The sequence below is a fragment of the Gossypium hirsutum genome, chromosome D11, assembly GCF_007990345.1.
Source record: "Gossypium hirsutum isolate 1008001.06 chromosome D11, Gossypium_hirsutum_v2.1, whole genome shotgun sequence".
Lineage (NCBI taxonomy): Eukaryota > Viridiplantae > Streptophyta > Magnoliopsida > Malvales > Malvaceae > Gossypium > Gossypium hirsutum.
Window position 1 is genome coordinate 62,035,372 of NC_053447.1, and position 25,053 is coordinate 62,060,424.

The window sequence follows — 25,053 nt, forward strand, 5'->3', positions numbered from 1 at the left end:
CCAAATTTTCTAAGATGCTAAGTGAATCTTTAGCTTAAACAAAACGCCCTGACTCTTGGACATATCTACTACATGATATTTATACTTTTCAATTTGAGTGTATATGAATACTTACGAACACGATTAATGCCAATAAAACTTTAGATAAAATTATGATTCGAGAATTTTCATGTTTCAAGTTCAAATCCCACCAGTTGATATTCATATATAAAGGATTATAAAGATGTCCATTATGCATAAATTAAGATTATCCTCCTTTTTTCCGTTTTGAAAGATTATCCTTAAGTGGGTTGTTGCATTGTTTAATCCATAGTGGATCTTATAATTAAGGAATAAATCCTTTTGCCTTATCCTGTTTTTTTTAATCAAACCCATTAATATAAACTAAGATTATTATACGTAACTATGTGGCCATAAACTTCAACATCAATTACCATCTACATTTACATAACCTTTCACGTTATAGATAATGGAGTTGAATGGAAGAATAGGCAAATGGCGGAAATATCATCCATTGCAATGCCCTTCCTCTTCTTTTTCCAAGCCCGGGCTGCACTCTCGACCAGATGCTTTGCGGCTTTTGCCTTGTCCGGTGTCGAAGATACTATCCGAATCGCTTCTTCGTTCGAAATAACATCCCATACCTGCAGCAACCAAGTGTCGAAAATCGTTAGCTTAATTTAAGCACGCTTCGAATGTCTCCTCTTTCGAATTGGAGTAACAAGATTCGGTCGCATTTTTTATCACATACGCCATCGGTTGCGAGAACAACAAACTGGTCTCTACTGGTTATATGTCTTTGCGTGACTTCGGGGACGGAAATAAGTCCATAATCCTTAATGCAGTAATCTCCGAAAGCTCGAGACATTGCTAGTCCTGGCGACTCCTCATCAGGCAGCCAAACCCTGTGAACCCCTGGCTCATCATGCAAACAGAATACCCGACCTTTGCATTGAGTTATCCGCTCAGCCTCCTCTGCGAGCAAGATCAAACCGAAAAGCATAAGAATTCATAATGGTTTCAAAGTATCTTTTACGATATTCGAGTGTATGGTGAAGTACTCACGAGGTAAATTCGGCTTGAAATCGACAGTGAGCTGAATCGGAACCAAATTTCCATCATCTGAAGTAGCCAAAACAGCCCGAGAATCACCAATATTGGCTACATATATGAGGTCACCCTGGCCAATATAAATGTCATATAAGTTCAACAATTGGTATGCCATTACAAGAATTAAAAGCTTCAGTTACCTGTCTAACAATTGTCAAGGCAGTCGTTCCGCTATAAAGGGAATCGATCTTCCTACAATGCTCAAGCTCACGATCGACAATGGCGCAAGTCTGCAGATAAGAATGCTTCCATATATGAAACCTGTGATGCTTTTTATCTGATTCCAAATCGAACTCCGGGTCGAGTGATGCCTGAGCTAGAGTCTCTTGCCAATTACAAAGCAAGGACGACGGCATCGATTCTCGGACCTTTTTCGCAACAAAATGACCCCACGGACCGTGACCATCGAAGATGCCGCAAAACAGCATGTCTGCTTGACATCCAAATTCCTATTCCAAGTAAACAGAATCCATTAAAATGATATGCAATCAATATGTTAAGTAAAATGCTAACGGGGTAATGGCTTTTACCTCCCATACAATAGTACAATCCTGATTCACTCCTTTTCTGCCCCTTTTGGAGAAAACCGAGGCAAAGTTGTTGGAACCATCAATGTTTACAAAACCAGACGACCTTAAAATCAGGTCATTTTTCTTGGCATCCTTTGCCATGACCTCTGCAGCTTCTCTTCCATCACCATTCCCTGGATTTTTCCCTCTTCTTATAGAAAATGACCTTGCTAATCCATTGAACATGGAGGAAAATTGACTCATTCTCTCTACAATTCAATACCCACTATCACAAAAATAGATACTGTTTCCTTTATGTAGCTCTAAGTTTTGCCTGTTCACATTAAATATAGAATATTCATTATGACAAGGAATTCCAATAACACCACATCACATAAACTGGTTGCTGGGAAAATGATACTGGGAAAAAAATAGAACTTGAAATTGCAGTTTTTTTAGTAAGTTGAAGGGACCAACAAGTTGGAACTTGAATAGTAAAACAGGAAATCTAGAGTTGACTAGAAGTTCATGTTAGTTAAAATTTTCCCTTTATAGTAACGGCAAAAAGAAAACACTAAAAGGAAATAGAATCTTGGATTTTCCTTGGCTAATTCTAGGGACCTTCTGTTTGGTTTTCCAGAAAATCAAAGAAAACACTAGAAAAAGAATTAAGATCCTATGTGCAATACTACTCATTTTACTGTTGAACTTGTTCCTGTTCTTGAAGTCTCAACTAACTATCAAGTTATCTCAAATTTAGTATAAAAAGTATTCAATAAAATGAATCAAAATTTGATCTTTAAGGGGGGAAAATCCAAAATTTTAATAAGACCAACTTTTTTTTTTTCATTTCTTGGGAAAGTACTTGTAAGAAAATTCCAAAACAAAAGCTGTAAATGAAAAAAAAAAAAAGGGACAGCTCAATTTAGCTTCAAATCTACTCGAAACCAAGCAAAAATAAAACCCAAAAACTATCTTTATTGTCATCCACTATCTGAGAAATATGAAACAAACATACATAGATGATGTAAAAAAACCTCAGGAGTAAATGGTTTGCCGGGAAGCTGACGCAAGCAGCCGGAAAGTGTTGAGGTGATCCTTACAAGAAAAGCTGAGAAACCGAGAAGGAGAAGATGAACATGGATCAGAAAAACAGCCCATAGCAGTATCCTTCTTTGGTTTGGTTTGTTTGGGTCTGGTTTTTAAAAGCTCTTTTTTTTATCTATGGAGAAGAAAACAAAGAAAAAGAAAGAGACAAGCTTTTTACATGTATTGACATGCAGACACCGAAACAAATCTTGCTACAGTAAACTTCTTTTATTAATTTAACATTTTAATTAACGTTAAATGAAGACAACTCAATCCTTCTTCTCTTAAAACAAAATGGTTCATTGTGGTACAATTAATTAAAGACTTAATTTTAATTAATTAACTCCTTTAACAGGCTTTAAATATTTAGCTGTTAGGTAATTAAAGTAGCACGAATATATATAAATATACGAAGATATGAATCATGGAAGTTAAGTAAGATAGTAAGAAGTTTAAAACTCGTAGTCTCTTAATGCTCTTAAGAAATATTATTTATTAAAATAATATAATGGTATTGGTGAAATAAAATAATTGTTTTTCTATTTTTCTTGTTCTAAATTAAACAATATGTGATTACAGATAATAACAGTTGACTTTTGTATGTGTGTATATATATATGAAATGGAATGGAATGTCCTCTTTTTTCTATTCTAGAATTTACACACATACTTGTTAAAATAACCTTTATTTTAGAATAGACAAATTATTGTTGTCCACAGTTGTACACGTGGCCAATTTGTAACCATTTGCTTCTTCCACAGACCAAAACAGTCCTCCAACATTAAAAATAATTATATATTTTTAGAAAGGTACGGACCAGGTCCTAAGTATTAATTAATATTCTTAAAGCAAGATGGGGATGTCTTTATATAACAAACCATAATGACAAATTCAAAAATATTACGCTATTTTACAATATTGATTTAATTATTTTTCATTAAAAATATAATTTAGTTAAATTTTAAAATTAAGGGTTAAATTGATAAAATAAATAATTAAAATCAAAATGATAAAAAAAATATTAGAGATTAAATTAATCATTATGTCATTTGAAAATGTAATATTCAGCCGTATATTTGACCGGTTAATTTATTAAATTATTTTTAATTTAAATAAAAATTAAATTGATTAAATTATAAAAGTAAACACATCTCAAAGTTAATGTTTACAATTAAATTAAATTAAATTTGAAATATTTAATATATATACACCTAAAAATAATTAAAAAAGAGAGTATAAAAAAGAAATATAATTATCAAAAAGTTTTTAAAAGTAAACTTACATATATTAATTGAAATTAAAATTATATTTAAGAGATACTTGTATTAAAATATGATGTAATTTATAAGTTTATTTAATAATAATCAAAATAATTTATAGAATAAAAAGAATAATATAAAATAATAAGTAAATCAATAAAGGATATTTTTATTTTTATTTAAAAATTTAATAAATAAATTTTAAGAGTTAATATATTTTTTTGGTGACAATAAAACATTACCTAACTAATTTCATAGAAACACTGTGAAAAGAAAAAACACCCTTAGACTTGTCCATTACAAGAAAAGCTTGAACCATCGTGGGGAAAATCAAAAACCTGCAAATATTCTTTTTCGACCAAAGCTTGTTTAGCTAAGCAATCCGTAGGTTGATTCTGTTTTATCGGGATGTAACGCAAACACCACTGGTTTTCTAGTACCAAAATACTTTAAATTCGTCTAATAAAGACTGAGTTCAATGCGGTGGAAACACTTCCTAGAATGTCTTTAACAACCTCCAAATTGTCAGATTGAATAATTACTTTATCATGACCTCTACGTTGGATAAGCTTGAGGCCCTCCAAAATGCCCCAAAGTTCGACATAAAAAATCGAATACTTTCCTAGATATTGATTATAACCAAAGATCCAATCTTCGTTCTCATCACATATAACTCCCCCTACAGCTACATTTTCTGAATCCAATTGCATTGCATCGTCGATATTAAAGAGAACCCGATTCCCAATTGCCTGATCTTCAAAGGAAGGCTCGTAGCAACCAATTGGTTCATCCCTAGAGGCTGAAAAGAAATGTTTGGCCCAACTATATGAAACTTGGATTATCTCTCTCGAACTCCAAGATCTTCCTTGAAAAATGAATAAGTTACAATTTTTCCATATGCGCCAAATAAGTATTGTAATACCCCTAACCCATATCCGTCACTGAAATAGGGTTTCAAAGCATTATCGAAGTTTATCGATCAAACAGGCAGAACTCTCAAATATTTCATATCATCAAAACAAGTCATCAAAGCATCATTTTAATCTAAATTATAAACATACCAAATCCAAATCAATTTGCCTAGTTCATGAGCACTTAAACATAGAATTAAATTCACATGCACCTATCTAGATTTAGTTCAATTTACCATGTCATAATATGGCTTCAAAAACAAACACATATTTATATTTATAAAACCAACCAATATTAAACTTATAATCTCATTTACATTCAATCCACAAAATAACTATTATTTAGACACCCTAGGTACATACCGACACAAAAGAGTAGTCATCACCATGTTTGAGTTCGGGAGCATTGTTGGATGCTGAATCGGCGATCAAAATTGAAGTACCTAATCTGTGCACAAAAAACAAAATCATACGTTGAGTAAAACTCAGTGGTATTTCTATAATCTGAATATTTAAAGACAAGATAATATAATATGCATATTTTAATTATAAGCACATTTGAATATTTAAGACCACGTTTATTCATACAATGGCATTAGTAATTCAATATTCAATTCATAAATACATCATTTCATACCATTCTCAAATCTCATCACTTGCTATATAATAGCTTTTCACAATTTAATATATATATCATTTAAACAATAATATTATTCAATTCATATCTAATTCATGAATACTTAATTCATGTGTCTCATTTTCATGTTTCAATTCACTATACCATTTTAATTTATATACAATATCATCCAATATCAATCATAGTATTATTTTATTTAATTACCCCTGTTAACACAGCTCGGACTCAGGCGGATACACAGATCCAACCAACAAACCAGTTTGGCTCTCAGTGTCTCATCGGATAAATCCGAAGTAATAACTGCACCCAGCGCTATATAAATTTGACACCCAGTATCTCATCAGTTAAATCGAAGTAAATTGGCACCCAGTGCCTCATCGACTCGAAGTCAAAGAAATCTCTGAACTCTTCCAATCCTATGGCATGCCATCTATATCCGACTCAACCCGATATAGTTAATAGGGTTTAATTTCACTTTTCAAATACAACCAATATTCAATTATCATATTTGCACATATATATTCATTTCAATTCAAATAATCAATATATTCATAATATATATATCAATTCAATCCATTCAATCAACTTTTATTTCAATTCAATGTCAAAGTGTCAAATACTTATCTCAACACTTACCATATGCATTAAATAAAAATACAACAATTAATAACTAGTTTCGAATTATAGAAATACAAACCAGGAATTCCAAGCTATTCCACGTCAACTTTATCTTTCCCCTTTTCAGTTGAGGATTCCAATCGATGTTAACTATGGAATTAAAACAATTAAAATTCATCAATAGAATACAATTCAATTTCATATTGAGTATTTCAATTTTTATTCAATAGTTTCCTAAATTCCAATTTAGTCCCTAAACCGAGACTAATTTTTATTCTTCACAATTAATTGTATATTTTCATACAATTTCCACTTTAAACTAAATTTAACTTTTTATTTTCACTTATCCCTAAATTTTGAATTTTCACAATTTAGTCCCTCTTACTCAAAATTTACAATTCATTCTACAATTTAATCCTTTTTTCCATTTCTAACTTAAAAATCTATCAATTTAATCCCTAATACTAAAATTATTCAACATTAAAAACACTTAAAAACTCAATAATTGCTAAAATTTCGACATAGGTAGGGTAGTACTTAACACCGGGATTCCAAAAACATAAAAATTACAAGAAAAATAAATTAAATTGACTAACCAATTGAACTTGGAAACTTTGAAACCCTTAAACCTTGTGTTTCTTCTTTCTTTCCCTTTTTCTTTTTCTTTCTTTCTTTCTGTTTCGTTTGGCTTCTTTCTTTTTCTTTTTTTTATTACTTGTTTTATTATAATTATATAATATATATTTATTTAATACTTAAGATTTTATATTATAATATATATATTAAATTTACAAATATCTTACCTAATGCCGCCTCATTAAAGAACAATGGCATAATTGCTTCTTTAGTCCTTTTAATTATTCTTTAATCTATAATTCAACTTTCACCCTATATGCAATTTAGTCCTTATACCTAATTACTCTTAATTCATGCAAATTCACTTAACCAAAACCTAATTAACTACACAACTAACTTAATAAATATTTACGAGTCTGATTTACGAAAATGGAGTCCCGAACATGTACTTTTTGACACCCCTGACTATCGGATCGTTACAAGTATCCCAAAAAGGCACGCCTAGTTGGCTCCTCCCTCAGAAGTCGTATTATTATCCTGCACATTAGAAAGAATCCAATATTGTATACTATTAAAGAAAAAATTCGTCAGGCGATTACCTGGTATGACCTGGTTCCAAATGTCCTTAGCTGATGTACAATCCCTAAGAATATGCAAAATGTCTTCCGAGTGATATCCACAAATAGGACAGTAGGGATCAACCGCTAGGCCCCTTCTGACCCTTTCCATATTACTGAGAAGTCTTTTTTGTAAAATATTTTAGATAAAGAAATGAACCCTTTGAAGACCTAAAATCTTCCATACACTTTTCCATTTCTTATCTCTCAGGTTCCAATCACTTTCCTTCAAAACCTTATAGGAATTTTAACTAAGAAAGCTCCAGATGAAGTGTGGCACCAAGAGATTTTAACAATCCCCTTAGAAGGATGTGGAGGTGAAATGCCCTTAATACACTAAATCATATCATCCGATAACCAAACCCAGAATAAATTAAGATTCCATGAACCTTCCTCAGCGATCATCTCACTAAGAAAACAATCTGAATCAAAATTAACATTAGTAGGACCCTACACTTGGAACCCAATTATCTATGGTCCTTGAGTCAAAACCCTATTGTAATCTTCATTGTCTTGAAACTTAACCAAAAAACAACCATTTGTTATGTCCATGAGATGGAATGGTTTTGCAGGTTTCCATATACTAAGGATACGATTGTGAAAAGCATTATAGCCAATGCTTCGCCCTAAAAGCTTGAGAATGATCGTCAATTCCATCTCTTTAAAGAGGATTTCTTTAATATGGCTTGAGAAGGAAATAGTTGGGATCCCATTGACCATGGTCAGACTCACTTCTCCTTTCAGTAACTCAAATTCACTTTCACTTCCCTCGTTAGAGACATTACAATCCAAGCCAGAAATAATTGATCTTCCCTCCCCCCCAAAAGCTTGTCCTTCCACGACAGATTTAGAGTCGGATTTGAGTCCACAGCCACAGCAACAGCCTTCCCGTCGAATCCTTCATTGAATCTCACATTCTTTGTGTTCTGATCCCAATCAGGACGAGGATCACCATCATCACCGTTACCGAAATTTTGCATAATTTGAGAGCGTCCTACTTCTTTTAAGAGTTAATATATTTTTCATCAAATCCAAGACGTAAGTGAATATTTTTCAAACCATAATTTTTAAAAATAAATAATAAAATACCCCTTCTTTTTCTTGTAATATTACTTGTTTATATTACATTTAAGTTTTTAATTGAGTTGGTGTCACAATTCAGCTAAACACCAACTCAATTAAAAAGAGACTAAAAAATCAAATTTGAAAAAAAATATTATAAGAAGATTTATGTTTTTCAATAATTTTATATTTTTTAAAATTAAATAACATAAACTATAGGTTTCTTAGAAAAATATTCAAAATGGATGAATGGTTAAATTGAGAGATTTAAAAACCTTTGATTGTATGCTTAATCCTTTATGTTGGTGTTGATTTTATATATTTTTAAAATATTTTTTTCTTCATCCACAACTAGAAGTGTTTATGAGTTGAGTCAGACCAAGACTTAATTTCAAAAAAATTCAGACCCAAACTTGAATCTAGTTTGACCCAAATCACCCAGAAAAATCCACATTATTGTGAGTAAATAATAAAATATTGAAATATATAATCTTATATTAATATTTTTATATTTTTATAATTAGATTTAAATAAAAATATTTAACACCATTCAATTTAAATTTAGATCAAGCCAAATAAATTCAAAAATAAAATTTTTATCCAAAGTCGGTTCAAATCTGATCAAATAGACCACCCTGGTCTACTATGAAGTCACATATGACGTGGGATACATGTCGGTAAAATGCATTAAAACCTCTCCGATCCGACATATGGGGAAACAGAAGGTTTGAATAATTGAATCCTCGTCCTGTTGGAATAATGGAGTTTTTGTGACAAAGAAATAACGATTGACGTTCATCCTACAACAGTCTCTATCAAATATATATCAATTTAATTGCCTTTTCATCGGTTCTTTTTACTACAATTTATGCTATAGAAGTAAATTATTGTCTTATACTATTAGTAAATTTTATAATTCGACCCTACGAGGTGAGTATAAGATGAACATCCTTAATCAATAGAGCGAGTATTAAAATTTGATAATTCGGTTGGTATTGACATTATTGTTAGTACAAAAGAACATTGATTCGAGCATGTTAAAGCGCGTATATCTTCTTATGTAAGGATTGGGATGAGTTATGAGTAGTTTTAAGTATTGTATCAATTTAAGAACTTTGAAATACTTTCACAATTGAATTTGATTTTTAAAAAAATAATTATATTTAAAATAATTGAGTTTTTCTAAAGAAACTTAGAAAAAAAAATATTGCTAATTTTTAATTAACTAGCTGTTAATAATGTTACATGCGTTGCATTTAAATTTAGGGCACGTTTGGTTCGCTGTATTGGATTAGAGGCGTATTGGATTAGAGGTGTATTGGGATTAGAGGTGTATTGGATTAGAGGTGTAATAGCTAATCCACTGTTTGGTTGAATGTAATGGAATAGAGGCGTAATAGTAATCTTGTGTTTGGTTGAATAGAATAGAGGTGTAATAGCATAATGAAAAAAACTAAAATGACTAGAATACCCTTAGCATAAATTTATTTTGGTAAATGATTATTGTTATTGTTATTTAAATTATAATAAGATTATTATTATCAATAATAAATAATTTAATCATATTTAAACATAATTATTATTAAATATATTTTAATTAAAATATATAATTTAATAAAATTCTTAATAATTAATATTCTTATATTAATTTACTCAAATCATAATATATGATACTTTAAAATATAAATTAACATAATTATTATTAAATATATTTTAATTAAAATATATAATTTAATAAAATTCTTAATAATTAATATTCTTATATTAATTGACACAAATCATAATATATGAATTGGACCAAGCAAACATACATTGTATGGCTCAAAAGTAGAAGACAAGAATTTTATTTATTTATTTTTTAATTTGGAAAATAAATTTTTGTTTACTAATTTGACTGTTTTTAAAAAAAAAGTAAAATTTATAAACCAAGAAATATATCATTTCTTAAAAATTTTGAAATTCATATCGTAATTTGTTATTATTGTAACTTTCAGAAATAATAAATTGGAAATCTGGTTGACATAACTTTGACTTCTTATAAAGCATTCAAGGATGACTTTTTTTGGGTTTGAGAGATCAAATTATTTGTTTGATTTAAAGAAATGCATTGCCTAAAACATTATATTCAGTGTTGGATTCAATTTTTATTTAATTAAAAAAAAACTTGGGAAATGAGTTTAGCTAGCTTAAGCTATTCCATGGCTGCTTATGAATCTTCTATATGCTAAAGCTTATAGATTTGTACGATGCCATAAACAGCTCATGGTTTTGCTCTTCAGAATTGGAGACAAATGTGTCCTTTTTAAACTTTAATTGATTTTTTAAGTTATACATTATAATAAATGGTAAGGCTTCTAGGATTGAATTTCTTTGACTGGACTACCACAAAGATATACATACATTACATGGTACTATTACAAACAGGGTGGGGAGAGAAAGAGGAACCATTACTCTCTTTTTCTTTTTTTTTTTTGTAGAAATCATTGCCACCACTAGTAGACAATTCCCATTATCTGATCCCATAAATTGGGCATCAGAATGAACACCCAAACGATGAGGCTCAAAGGAACCAATACTAGAATATGAGTTATTCATTCTATGTTTAACATTCAAGAATTAAGTCAACCTGAATCGGAGCAAAAAGAATTACAGCTTCTCCACAGGAAAACCGGTAACAGGACTTATCTCCGATGCCAGTGACCGTAGCTCATCCACTTCTTCGTTGCTTAGTCTCCAGCCAAGGGCACCTACAAATTCCTTAGCTTGTGCAGCATTTTTGGCTCTTGGGATTGGCACAACATTCTCCTGTGCTATTAACCAGTTGAGCACCACCTGTAGTAAAAAAAGCTCATTTCATAAAAGATCTCAGCACATTTTAAAATACCCCATCGAGTAGTTGCAACTCGAGATGAAAAAGTATGAGAAGAAAACAGCCTGTTTCCACCTATTTGTGACAACTTCCAGATGTGTATCTAAAAGTTACAGGGGAGATGATACATAGATACCAAATTAGGATAATGCCATCAAAGAGGACTTAAAGCACTTGCGAAGCTTTGTGGTTTTTTCTCATCTCATTGTGATCTTAGTGCATGACTGCATATGTTGTTTGGTCGAGGAATGGGTCATGGAAATCAAATATACTTTAAAGAAGACAACTTCTGTACCAATTATTTCACCAACTTGAGCCAAGATTTTCCCAGCTGGTGTAGGCCATGATTATGAGGTTGTTGTAGACGGACTAGTGTCCATGGTTGTAATTAAGCTGAGTCACATATTGTGCAATGAAAAGAAAACGCCATCCAAGCCTAATGCCTAAAGATGTTGGGTGTCCAATGGGCAGCACATGAAATATCGAGTTTCTAATGCACTTGTCTTTTTGCTAAGTGCTATTAATATGACCATAATATTGAAGCAACAGATCTATCAACAGATTTAAGCATATATATATATATACAAGCAAAAGAACAAGAACAAACCTGTGTTGGAGTTTTCCCATAGTTCCCTCCTATTTCCTTAATTCTGATAAGGAGAGGTTGGAGCTGTATATTTAAAAAGACCTTAGCAATCAAGTCTGAAATTAAAATTGGGATACGAAATACTCAAGAGACATACCTTAGTTAAAAACTCCGGAGTGTAAATCCGGCCTCTAGGTCCAGATGGCGGATTTTCTGGTTTATATTTCCCGATAAGGGCACCTGAAACAAAGATATGGCACCCTACTTGTGTTAAAAAGAATATATATGCCAGACTCAGTTTATGCATTTGACATTAGTTCTTGTTTCCAAACTCTGATTATTTGACTTTGTGTACTACATTCCACCTTCGGTGAGATTTTAAAGTAACACCGTTGTCCTCAATGAAATTCAAGACACATACCTTCCCAGTAGAGTTTCAGAATTTTCAGCACCTAAGGCGAGCTGTGAAAAAGGAATCATCAACGATATTCTTCCATAAATAAAGTAAATAAATTGATTTATAGATGATCTCGTGTTTTATCGGAGAGCCATAAACTTCAGCTGTATCGAAAAACGTAATTCCGCAATCAAGACTTCCATTGAAAGCAGCCTTAGCAGCCTTCAATTTCTGATCTGCTTCCACAGCAAGTACAAATCAATCAGATATGCAGAAAGCATAAGCAACAAATGCAGACCAAGAGCTCCACATAGAACATTCTCAACACATCACTTTGTGGCAGTTGTACAAATCAAATCTAACACTAAACCTAGTAATTGGAAGAAAACAATAAATCAATAGTTCTAATCCAAGAACCTGCCAGTATACAAGGGATACAAATATATAAACTTAATTAGAGAGAAAAAAAAGAGTAAAATAATCCAAAATCTAGATATCAAACAACCTTTTAACTTTTGAACCATACAAACACGTTACACAAGCAAGAAAACGCTGAATTACATTAAAATATTGGGGGGAAGAGAAGAAGAAAAAACCCATTATTCTGTTATTTTCATTTTATGAAATTACTTACACAAAACACCATAAAAATAAGCAAAAAATCAAAGAAAAATGAGCTGAAAAATGTAAAAGTTTACCATCCCATTGAAAGTTGTTCCAGTAACTGGTGTCACCCCAAGACCATGCTCCGATTCCGAGCCTTGTCACTTTGAGCTCCGATCCTCCTAACTTCAATTTGTCTTCTGTATCTGTTTTGAGAGCAGCGGTAGTGGCAAAATCCTCGGAAGCAACCGCTCTTATTCGGTTGGGTTTCTTGCAACTCAAAACTGAGAAACAGGCACTGCTGACATTCATGGCCATTGATGATATTCCTTTGGAACTCAAGGGCAAATTCTGTACAAGCAATTCCTAACACAAATAAGATTTTATTTTACTTTTCAAAACAAAATATAATTATTTATTTTTGCTGAAGAATTTTTATATCCAGTGGAAAGTAAAGTATCCACAGAAAAATTTCAAGACACGTACGTAGTTTAGCAAGCATCCACAGGAATGTTAAATACAGATAGCCATTAAAACTCAGTACAGAGAGAAGAAGAGAGTTAGAACAATTACAAGATAATTGAGAGCAAAAGAGAGTTAGAAACCTTTACCTTTCAGTAGCAGTAACACCAATTGAGAGCAATGGAAGGAGTGACACAGAGAAAAGAAAAGAAAAAGGTCGACTGGTTGGCAAATCGAAAGAGTGACTGGTTGTAAAGAAAAAGAAAAGAAAAGGTTGAGAGACAGAGGAAGAGGCGAAGGAATGGTGAAGCCAATCGGGAGGCGAAGGTAGAACGAAGGTAGAACGAAGGAAGAGGCGACGGAATGGGGAAGCCAATTGGGAGGGTAAAACAGGGAGGGTAAACGATGCAGCACCTAATCTGAGCAGAAGGGCTGTATTACAAATCGGTGGTTTTCACCGATTAGATCTGTATTGTATTACACGCGTATTAGAAACACATTAAACCAAACGATGGAATAAAGATGTATTAGGTGGGGCCCACCGATTAGGGGTGTATTGGCATAGCCAATACACCCAACCAAACATAGTGTTATGTGTTTAATTAAATATTTTATTTTCTATTTACAATAATTAGCGTAAAATAATATTTCTTATTTGAACTATTGAATATAATTAAAATATATTAACTTATCAATCTAAATAATAGATTTTTATTTTATGCAGTTAATACAAAGTAATATTCTTCAAAATAATAACCATTTAAGATAGGGTTCTATTTAGAGTTGTCCATGGGCCGGGGTCAAGCCAAGTAAAAAAATTTAGGCCTGTTTTATATGCATGGGTCTGGTTTGACCCGAAAAATGGGCTTAAAATTTTGTCTAAGTCCGACTTGAATAAAAATGTTAAAACCTAAGCTTGGCTTAGCCCACCTGTATTAAAAAATTTTATATTATTTTTATATAAAAATAAACTTTAAAAATATAATACATCAAATACACTAAAAATATTAAGATAAATGTTCCCAACAAATGGAAAAAAAATTTAAAAATATTTTTAAATAACACTAAGATAAATGCAACTTAACAAGCAAATACCTCTAAAATAATAACAAAATTAATAATAAAACAATAGTTATACAATATATAATCAATAACAATAAAAATAGTAGCAATATAATAACAAAATTATAGCAAAACAATGAAAAACAATAAAAAAATAATAACAATCTTTTTTAAAACTTCGGGTCAAGTCGAGCCTGGGCCAAAAATAAATTTGCTTGAGGCTTAGCCTGTTTAGAAAATAGGTCTTATTTTTTTATTCAAATCCATTTAGGGACCTATATTTTTGCTGAAACCCTCCAGCTTTTCAAGCGGGCCTTCGGACCGAGCCGAATGACTTGACTCATGGACAAGTCTAAGTTCTATTCAAGTAAAAACTTTAATTTAAAATTATCACAACCCTTTTAACTAATAATTATTTTTAAATGTGTAATTATCATAACTTTGATTAGATAATACCGTTGTTAGTTTAAAAATTTTTCTAAACTCGTATCTTTGGTATATATTATGCAACTAATTAATAGTGATAATTTAATTAAGAATTGAATTTTTAACTAAATAAGTTTTAAAATTAATAAAAAAACATAATTAACGTGATATCATATATAACTTTTAAATGATATAAATTTAATGTGTTGCTTTATATAGAATATAACTAAAAAATGGATAACTTGAAAAGAAATCAACCCTTCCCAACCATTGGTTTTGGGTGAATGATGTTGATAATCATGATTAATTATGATTCAAGGAAAATAATCATCATCATTATCATTAGATCTTCATATCACACCCATTTATTTAAGTATATATGCATGTCATGACTTTTTAAAAAAAAAATCCTATAATTTTATTCATCAAATCATCTAGATCTCAAAAAATCGTATTAGAAACTGATAAAGTGATTTTCTTTATTTTAAATAATTACAAATCTTTAAAAAAAATCATGTTTTGTTTATTTTCATTTTTTTAATCATTTTGTCTAACTTCTTATTTTTTTATGATTTTTTAATAATTATTCATTTATTTTCTTTTTAATATAATTTTATTACCAATTCAATCAATTTATTTTTCTTTATAAAAAAAATTAATTGATTTAACAAAAAAAAACCAAACTTCAACCGTTCAAACTTTGATTATTTTTATCTAACAAAGTGCATATTATATATATATACATATAAAAAATAATTATTGCACATGCATTTTGTGGATAAAACAAAATTATAAAAGAACATATGAAATATAAATGTAATTTTAGTTTATAATAAAATTGAAATAGTAAAAATCATTATAGTTTGGATTCAAAATTTATGTGTATGTCGATTGAATCTTAACTTAATTAATATTGTTATTGTTATTAATGTAAGAGGACGTAGATTCGAATGCGCTAAAGCGCATTATCCTTCTATTTATGGGTTGAGAAGAGACTATGAGTAGTTTTAGGCATTATGTCAAAAAGAACAAATATGATCATAATTTATAATAAGATTGTTCAAAAAAACTCATTGTGTATATATTTTTCTAAAATTTATATAAAAATAAAAATAATTTTAAAATAATATTTATTACATTATAAAATTAATATTTTTTTAAAAATTTCAAAACTAAATTAAAATCCTATTGATAGATAATATAAACTAAAACAAACGTGGCGAGGACCCACTGTAAGACCCCAAGCTGAAGTCGGTGGCAAATGGTAAAGCCGTTCTATCATTAACGGATCATTGGGGATGAGGACCCTCTAGATTAAGTGGTCCCACCACCTATCCAACTAATCACAAATAGACACCTAATTATCTCAACAATCTCCCGTGGTGGGCGCCGCACTCGATTGCGCCACGCAAACGGCACAGCCATGCTTTTTCCCACTTTTTACCCTTCCCCTACTCAAAACATTTCCACAAATCACATTTGTGGACTTAAAACCACTACTTTAAAAAGTCCCTTTTCTTAATATTTTTTTAATATCATAAATATAGTTTAAATATTATTATATTTATGTAATTTTTTATTAGACTTTCTTATATATCATCCTTTTAAGTTCTATAGTCTATCAAATAATTATCTTTGTTTGAATAAGAGTATTCTAAATTTATTTAATTAAATAAAATAATTTTTAGATTAAAGGTTGAAAAGATAATCCGTAAAATCTTATATTAGACCTACAAATATCACTCAACGATACTACCGACAAAATAATATTAGTAAAAATAGAGAATAACGAACACAAATATTTTATATAGAAAACCCTTGAAAGGAAAAAATTACAGGCAAAAGAGACTTCGACTTTTCACTAAATAAGTAAACAAACAAGAGTATAATATGAAGAAAATAAATTTAAATGTACTAAACGTACATTACCTAAAATCCCGAAAAGTAAACCGGTAAACAAAACAAGGCATACCCAAAAGGGAAACTTATATACAACTACATCTTATCACCCTAAAAAAAATCCTTGTTGATTGACCTCACAAAACATGGATATAATGACCCCTTTAAGTAGGCTTATATTAGCTCACCTACGAATTTAAAGATTCAGCTCAACTTTAAAAATAGTTGGATTTAGTATGACTATCGAATACCAAAAGTCTGAATATATATATTTTCTTGAAAATGCCCAAAATTGTGTTCACCCCATTTTGTTAAGATATAAAAATGTGTATGAAAGCGAATGACAAGGTAATCTCCACATCGCTGTCTAATATGACATGTGAGGGTGGAGCATGTAAAATCTAGGAGACTGACAAATCCCAATTCGGCAGAACTCAAAAACAATTATCAACAGAGGGGAAAAAATGTTCATAAGATAAATCTTTTGGGTATAGTAGACTAGAAAGCATCAAAATGCCCTTTTGGGTCACTCTAGTAAATTAGGAATCACAAAATAAGTCCAACTCATTGGGTATTAGTCTGACCCTACCATATAAGGGCGGACTTTTTCTTTATGAAAATCAGGTCGGACAGGTTTAGATTGAATCTTCCCTCCTACCCCTAAAACTTTACCCAAATTTCTCTCTTTTAACGCTTCGAGTCCTTATAGTACACATTTTGACAGACTTTTTACTATAATTTCAACCATGTATATTTTTAAAGTTTAATGATAAATTTGACTACTAATATTTACATGGTTTGTCAATGTGGTCTTAATAGTGTTTTTAAGCTTTTTTTTTACCATCAATTTTTGTTCATTTTTTCATTTTTTTAAACAGATTTGATAAAAGTATGGTTGAAAAAGTTAACGGGATGATATAAAATTTCATATGTGGAATATTTTTAATGAGATGTAATTTATTACTTAAATAATTCTATAAGAAAATTACATGTGAAAAATAATGAAATAAATAAATAATACATGAAATTAAAAAAATAACTCTTCAATTAAAGAAAATAAATGTAATTATCTAAAAAATATTTAACTCAATAGAAAAACCTCTCAGTAAACAAACGTATGAAAGATTGAAACCTTGGATTTATTCATTGAATCTATTAGAAAAGTAATTTGAAAAGAAATCAAACGTTGATGGCCAAAAAATGCTCAAAAATACAATTAAGGTTATTTTGACAAAACATGCAAACGTTAGTGGCCAAATTTATCATTAAGTCTATTTTTAATCATGAGATAACTTATTTTCCACTAAATTTGTCAAATAACTTCAAGTGATTTATTTTTTAAAATTTGTGATGATGTAACATATGTCACGAACCGCGGATCAAAGTCCATGATGAATGCGCAAATAACGACCCATAGAGGTTAATTGATGAAATGAGACTCAAGCTTAGTTTAGCCTTACTTCTCAAAAGTTTTTTTGCAAAGCATTTTTTTGTCCCAAAAGTACTTTTGAAAAGCTCAAAAGTATCTTGTTTAGCAATATTTTTATCTCAAAAGTATTTTTTATCCTAAAAGTGCTTCTTAGAAGCAATACTAAATTGACCCTCATTCAATCCAATTGAACTGACACGACTTGTGAAACATGTGAAGAAACCCATCTACTTAAAATCTTAGTGGCTTAGTGAAGCACTTATGGAAAATTAGGGTTACCTTGGTAAATATAGAAAGTAATATTAGAAGATTTGTAATCTAATAAGATTTGATTTTGTAATCTTCAGTCAATCTCTTAAGAATCTTAATTGTAGATAAGCTTTAATCTCGACCATCAATGTAACTCAATTTGTACCGTTGATTTTGGGAATGCTCAATTATAAATAGAGGCTTTCCCTTTCTTTTGTAATCATCCTAGGATACTCGGTTGTAATTCTTTATAGCAATTGAATACTATTGGAGCATTTACTCAAACACTTGATGTGTTTTTACTTTCTTGCGGTTTTTTTTTTGTTCTTTCGTTGCTCTTTCGTTTTGCGTTGCGTCCGTTTTAATTTTTGGTGCCTAAGGCGAATTTAAACTAACTTAGACAAATTTGAAATCAAAAAATAACCTAAGACCGCATGGGTTGCGAGACTAAAATTCTAATCCCGTGATACATACACCTTTTCACCTTTGATATTTTTGTACAATTGGACAAACTTTTTTGTTAAACTGTATAAAAAATGTCAAGATGCACATGACCATATTTTTGTACAATTGGATAAACTTTTTTGTTATAACATCTTAACTATTTTTTATATATTCTAAAGAGAACTTAATTTTTATAAGATTTTATAATAAATATCTTATTTAATCTTGTGATAATTAATATAACATAAAGAAATTATGTAATATTTCGGGATAGGTCGAGTTGCAGGAGAGTTTTCCATTTCTCGGAGTTGGGTTCGGGTGTTAAAGCTTTAGATACGAATAGATTCACGACATGGTTAAAGCAGAAGGCATAAAAGTCGAGTCAAGGCAGGAGGCATAAAAGTCAAGTCGGGCCGAGCAAAAAACCGCCCTCTCATAGCAATCTCTAAGATTTGACCTAAGAAGATTTAACCAAGGTTTAATTCAGTTCTGAAATCATCGAAATAAGCACATAAGTCATGCTTTTGATTGCTTTATCTATTAGAAAACATCACTAAAGGCCAAATGACAACAAACAAGATGACAGAAGATTTTTTCTCTATAAAAATGCAGAATAAAACCAATCCATGTGTTGTGTTGCCAACAAAGAAAAACCATGTCTTGCATCAATCATCGATAGATCCTGACAGCATCACTACTGTAAGAGCAACCCAAATTTGATGTGTCAGCTTACCTGGTTGTACTAAAATATGATCATGTTTGCTCCAAAGAAGCAACAAAAGAACAAGATTAGTGCACCACACTATGCTAGCTTCTGTGCTACAGTGAAATGCTATTTAACTCTCAAGTGCTACTGTGCTAGTCCATTAAAAAAGGGTTAGTTGAGGAAAATCAACCTAATAAGATGCTTCGGACAATTGGAATAGTGCTAGAATAGCTCTAAAGTTCAACTGGATAACAAAATTATCCGTGCTGTACGTAGGTTTACCAAAGTAATCCGTCACAAACAAGCATTGAAGGATATGAAGAAAAGACGCCTAGAGACTTAGTATAAAGCTAAAATAAGACTTCAGACGAATTACTTTGTTGGGCGGTTGATGAAAATGCTATTCAATTCAATGGCATAACAATTAGAAGAACCAAAAATATAATTTTTCTCCTATTTCTGACCGACATAGTAAGTTCAGAAGTAGTTTGCTTCAGTACCTTGAAATCACTAGCAAGTCCATTCAAATCTAAAACTTCATTTAAGTAGTTGCATTTTTCATGTGTTTGGCTTGGAACTGTCTTAATTGCTGCAAAGACTGATAATAGAGATCAAGGTCAATACCATCAACATTCCTACCAGTACATGCTTGCAGGATTGCCTGAAATAAATCATTACCAGGACATATTATTAGCCTTAGATGGGGGAGACATAGAGCAAAGAAAAATGAATTTAACCTGAGCGTATAGGAATTTACCTCATTGTTGGGTTGAATATTGAGTTCACCAATGAATTGGAATATGGAGCCAATTCGGAAGCTAAGTTCCCTCAAGTGCTGGGTATCTACCTTTAGGGTGGCACCTTGATCAGCAATAACAGCTATGGCAGTCTCCACGGAATACTCTTGCAGCCTAGGGACAAATGAAGATATGTAAGTTCTCTTGTGACATTCCTTTCTTAATATGGATATGACATCACATCATAAAGATCAACCAACTAACAAATAAAAATAATACACTGGTGGTGCAATAATCCAGCAAATAAATCAAGAAAACCAGTACATAATTGGTAAGGCGTTAAATAATTGTTTAATATCATTGATATATTTCTGGCAATTAATCTCAGTTGTACCTAAACCATCTCCAATGCTAAAAATTAACAAAAAAGACACTGTTTTACCCCAAATCACCGCCATAGACATCTCCCGGGCCAAAGGGCAATCTAGTTGGACAAAAAGAAATTAGATATTACCCATTTTACCACCCTTTAAGAAAAAAGTAACCACTGCTTTTTCTAGCATTACTATTCCCCACTCATCCCTTCATATCCCCATGCAAGATGATCTCCAAACTTGAGAATATTTTACAGCAATAACAGTTGAGAGAAAGAACACCATATGATTTGACATCTCAATAAGAGTAATACTGATGCATGTCAGCTCTTTCAAGCTTTGGTTTTAGGCATTAATTTCGTAGAGAAGAAAGTCTTGATTTATAACATAACACATGAATATGCTTACTCATGGGGCATCAATCTTTTCTGTTAAGCAGCATAGTGTATAATTAGAGTTTGCTTCCAATAATTTTCTTTTTTAAAAGGACAATCCCCAAACCAGAAGCTTGAATGATCTGAAATAAACCTTTTGGATATAAGGATTATCATCCAAGATCACAACTAATTTCAAGCAGATGGTATGATAAAAGAACCAGAGAATAATACTATTTAAGAAATCACAGCCCATAACACCCGACAAGCAAGTACTTAAAACAAATAATGGGCCATAACACACAGCATGCTACTAGAAAATCTTATTAAATATTCTCTATACATGTTCATTTCCTGTTTTATTCTTTTCTTTCCTTTTACCAGCCTTTCATAGGTAATCTTTTTCTTTTATCTGAGGTGCACAACTAAAGGCATTCTTGCATCAATTCTTTTAAGTAAAATCCATCATGAACTTTATCATTTCCCATCCTTTCAATTGTTATTTCCAAACAACCAAGGCCACAACTTCCACCAACATCATACTGACTCAATTGACATTTCCAACCAACAAATACTGCACCATAGTCACCACCAATATCTAGCTGCCTTACATGTTCATGCTGAGGTTCTGTGTCTCTAACACCACCATACTTTACCACCTCCACCTCCACTAACCAGTGAAAAAAATCAAAGGTCCAGTATCACTTGGAATCCCGTCACTCCATCTCCTGCACAATTAGTTTGTCTTTATTGATTCTCAGTTTCTCATGCATTGTATTTTCACCAACGCTTATTCATGAAACTATGCAGCGAGTGCAGATTTGATTTGCAGCTGATATGCAACTAGTGATCATAAATTCTAACTTAATCATTCAAAAATGATACATCCTAATCTCAAAGTGCTTTAGCAATAAATTCACCCGTGTTTTCCTCTGAATCCCCACCTTCATCAACAGCCTTTTTTAGCCAAATTCTTCCAATTGATTTAATTATTTTTAATCTCTTTGCCTTTTTCTCCTGTTAATAAATCCTTAATATCTCTCCTCATAAAACCTTTCTCATTAGGACAAACTCTAATTCCAATTCCCCAAATATTCCCTCCATGCTTTGCATTAGTGCCTTGGTCAGTCCATTGATGCATTGCCACTTTGCCAGCACTGGAACTCCTTTCTTACTCAATGCTTCAATAATGAAATTAAAGCCACAACGGTAAGCAACCTATTGGTTAAGGAGACAACACCTCAAACCACCATTTCCACAGCCACAACCAAATCAGCAAAAAGCATGCAACCCACACCGCTCTGACAACCGAAGTGTTACCAAGCCACCATTGTCACTATATTTAGACCTCCAGGAGCACCTTCATCGCACTATCACATTATTCAACCAGTTTAACAACTAATCATCGTCAACATCTAGTGATTCTAGTCTACCCTCCCTCAACCTTCCTCCTTCCTGTTACCTTGGTCCTTAATTCTCTCAACTAGGTAACAACAGCTAATTCAATTATAATGACAATAGAACAAAACAACGTGAAAGGTTACTAGTATTATTTGCCAACTAAGAGAGAATTGGAACAGATAATAAAATTTTAGAGAAATGTAGAATAAAAAAAGACAGATAAAAGTTTGTAGAGCGGAATCCTTACTTTCCGGTTACTCTAAGTGAAGCTCCTTCCTTAAAAAACTCAGATGATGGTTGAAGCTCTGGTAAAGTAACCAATGCCCCTGATTTAATTGCATTGGACGCCATTAAACTACTACCACCACCACTTTATTGAAACAAATTTGAATCCTGTAAGATCAATAAAATTCTATGATCGTTGAGGAAAACCCAAAATAAATAATGGCGGGGTTTTCTTTTTTATTTACTGCTTAAACAACTGGGGGAAAATTTGTGTAAACGGACGAACAAAAAAAAAAAAAGCAAAGTTCTCTGGGGCAAATGGTCGAACAATGTATGTGCATGCAGCCCGGTAATCACAAAGAAACTAAATTTACGAACCTAAACCAACCTAGGTAGCGTAGGAGCTTGAGCCCAGTATTGTTTGCTTATTCTTGCCCACAAAATAATCTTTGAAGCCCACCCAATTTCTGCAAAAAACAAGTTTCCAATTATTAATCAAGTTGAATCTTTTTTCCTTTTTTCTTTTTAACTGTACACCCAACAACAATAGAAGAAAATATCTTTCAACCTTGTCCATATTAAAAAATTTTATAAAAAATGTCAATATGAAATTTCCATAATTTCGTGGCACCAAGAATTTTATTAATAATATACCTTTTTTTGTCTCCTTATTTATTTATTTATAGTTTAAGTTTTACTCGTGAATCTTCCTTCTAACAATATTATCTTTAAAATTCGAAGTATAGAATCTAATAATAAAATTTAAACTAAATTTTATCTCGAGTTGAGTAGAATTCTAAAGGTTTAACTTCCTATTTTTATTATTTAAAAGAATGGTTGTAGTTTATTCAAAAGTTTTCTTTTATTAAGTTAAAAGTTGAATTTTAATTGATGGATTAAAAATAAGGTGTGGGCAGTGATTAGGTTGAAGGACTCCTCAAATAAAAATAAAAATAAAAATAAAATATTCCTTCATATTTAAAATAATTATATTGTTATAAAGATGTTTTTATTTTTTATATATATATATTTCTAATAAAATTAATTATAAAAAAATTTGTATATAAATATATTTGAACTAGAGGTGTTCATGGGCCCGGCCCAAACCTATAAATATATTAGAACTATAGGTGTTCATGGGCCGGGCCGGATCGGGTTCGGGTCGGGCCCAAAAAAATTTCAACCCGCGTCCTAGGCCCAGGCCCGACCCGACCCGAAATATGGGCCTAAAATTTTGTCTAGGCCCGGCTCGGTCCTGCCCATTTTTTTAATAAACACCAAAAAATTGTTTTAAAAATAAAAAATAAAAAAATTATTTTAAAAAAACATTTATTATATATTCGGGCCGGGCCCAAGCCAAAAAAGTGGTGCCCGAGGCCTGGCCCGTTTTCTAAACGGACCTTGTTTTTTTTGCCCAAACCCAAATTTCGGGCCTATATTTTTACCCGAACCCTCCCATATTTCGGGCGGGCCGGACCGCCCGGCCCATGAACACCTCTAATTTGAACTCATGTCATTAGTTTTTATAAAACATTAAATTTACCATTTTAACTAAAGTTTTTTTTTAAAATATTTTTGTATTATTACTCAAACATTTTTACTAGCTTTTAAATTTCCGATCAAGTTGGTGTCACGAATTAACCAAACACCCGCTCAGTTGAAAAAATTATAAAAATATCCTTCCATTTTTGAAATAAGTTATATTTATTATGACAATATTTTTATCTTTTTATATTTCTAATCAAACTAATAAAAATTGCATAAAAAGAGATTTGAACTCATGGAACTAATATTTATAATTCTTCAAATTTATCACTTCAACTAAAATTTTATTTTGATTTTTTATACAATTTCCATATTATTACATAAAACAATTTCACACACATCGTTGCATCAACTCGGTTTGTGAAATTACAAAAATTATTCTATATTTAAAATATGCTTAGTATTTAAAGGGTACTTTGTTTTAGTTAAGCAAATAAAAATTTTGCATATAATGAGATTTAAACACGTGCTACTAACATTTATAAAACTTCAACTTTACCGCTTTCAACCTAAGTTTTATTTTATTTTTTGTTTGTACATTTTAATATTATTATGCAATTTTTTTCACCCACGTCGTTTGTATATCTTCTCTACTAATTTTAAACCCCTAACGGAATTGGTGTTACAAGTCAATAGGATACCAATTCAATTAGGGAAATTATAAAAATACACTTCCATATTTAAGATAAGTTATATTACTACGAGAGTACTTTTATCTTTTTTTATATTTTTAATAAAATAAATAAAAAATTTACATGTAGAGAGATTTGAACTCGTGCCACTAACATTTATAAAATCTCAATTTTACCACTTCAACTAAAACTTTATTTTAAGTTTTTAGTACATTTTAATATGATTACACAAAAAATTTTTCACC

The 25,053-nt window shown here is 31.1% G+C and overlaps 4 protein-coding genes across 9 annotated transcripts; all 4 read right to left on the reverse strand.

Annotated features, from left to right (window-relative positions):
• Window positions 1-374: 374 nt before the first annotated feature.
• On the reverse strand, window positions 375-2,994 carry LOC107927167 (probable protein phosphatase 2C 73). 2 transcript variants are annotated; one of them, XM_016858192.2, is made up of 6 exons: window positions 2,657-2,994; window positions 1,641-1,953; window positions 1,251-1,559; window positions 1,066-1,180; window positions 752-975; window positions 375-644 (listed from the first exon to the last, which is right to left on the reverse strand). In XM_016858192.2, the coding sequence occupies exons 2-6, from the start codon at window positions 1,881-1,883 to the stop codon at window positions 456-458; spliced, it is 1,080 nt and encodes a 359-aa protein (XP_016713681.2). In that variant the 5' UTR covers window positions 1,884-1,953; window positions 2,657-2,994; the 3' UTR covers window positions 375-455. The 2 variants fall into 2 exon arrangements, with proteins under 2 accessions (XP_016713681.2, XP_016713680.2); XM_016858191.2 differs by having other exon boundaries at window positions 2,638-2,994.
• A 1,422-nt stretch (window positions 2,995-4,416) lies between these two features.
• LOC121223210 (uncharacterized) lies at window positions 4,417-7,438 on the reverse strand. The gene is made up of 2 exons (XM_041104338.1): window positions 7,309-7,438; window positions 4,417-4,766 (listed from the first exon to the last, which is right to left on the reverse strand). The coding sequence occupies exons 1-2, from the start codon at window positions 7,436-7,438 to the stop codon at window positions 4,417-4,419; spliced, it is 480 nt and encodes a 159-aa protein (XP_040960272.1).
• A 3,427-nt stretch (window positions 7,439-10,865) lies between these two features.
• On the reverse strand, window positions 10,866-13,517 carry LOC107895141 (uncharacterized oxidoreductase At1g06690, chloroplastic). Its single transcript, XM_041104339.1, has 7 exons — window positions 13,455-13,517; window positions 12,939-13,194; window positions 12,385-12,476; window positions 12,265-12,305; window positions 12,001-12,136; window positions 11,865-11,927; window positions 10,866-11,220 (listed from the first exon to the last, which is right to left on the reverse strand). Exons 2-7 carry the CDS (start codon window positions 13,159-13,161, stop codon window positions 11,035-11,037), a joined length of 741 nt encoding a protein of 246 aa, XP_040960273.1. The 5' UTR covers window positions 13,162-13,194; window positions 13,455-13,517; the 3' UTR covers window positions 10,866-11,034.
• Window positions 13,518-19,211: 5,694 nt separating this feature from the next.
• LOC107927193 (CST complex subunit TEN1) lies at window positions 19,212-23,167 on the reverse strand. 5 transcript variants are annotated; one of them, XM_041104693.1, is made up of 5 exons: window positions 23,020-23,167; window positions 22,654-22,799; window positions 20,278-20,431; window positions 20,021-20,181; window positions 19,212-19,508 (listed from the first exon to the last, which is right to left on the reverse strand). In XM_041104693.1, the coding sequence occupies exons 2-4, from the start codon at window positions 22,755-22,757 to the stop codon at window positions 20,062-20,064; spliced, it is 378 nt and encodes a 125-aa protein (XP_040960627.1). In that variant the 5' UTR covers window positions 22,758-22,799; window positions 23,020-23,167; the 3' UTR covers window positions 19,212-19,508; window positions 20,021-20,061. The 5 variants fall into 5 exon arrangements, with proteins under 5 accessions (XP_040960627.1, XP_016713712.2, XP_016713711.2 ...); XM_016858223.2 differs by having other exon boundaries at window positions 19,212-19,511; XM_016858222.2 differs by having other exon boundaries at window positions 19,212-19,511; window positions 23,010-23,146.
• Window positions 23,168-25,053: the final 1,886 nt, after the last annotated feature.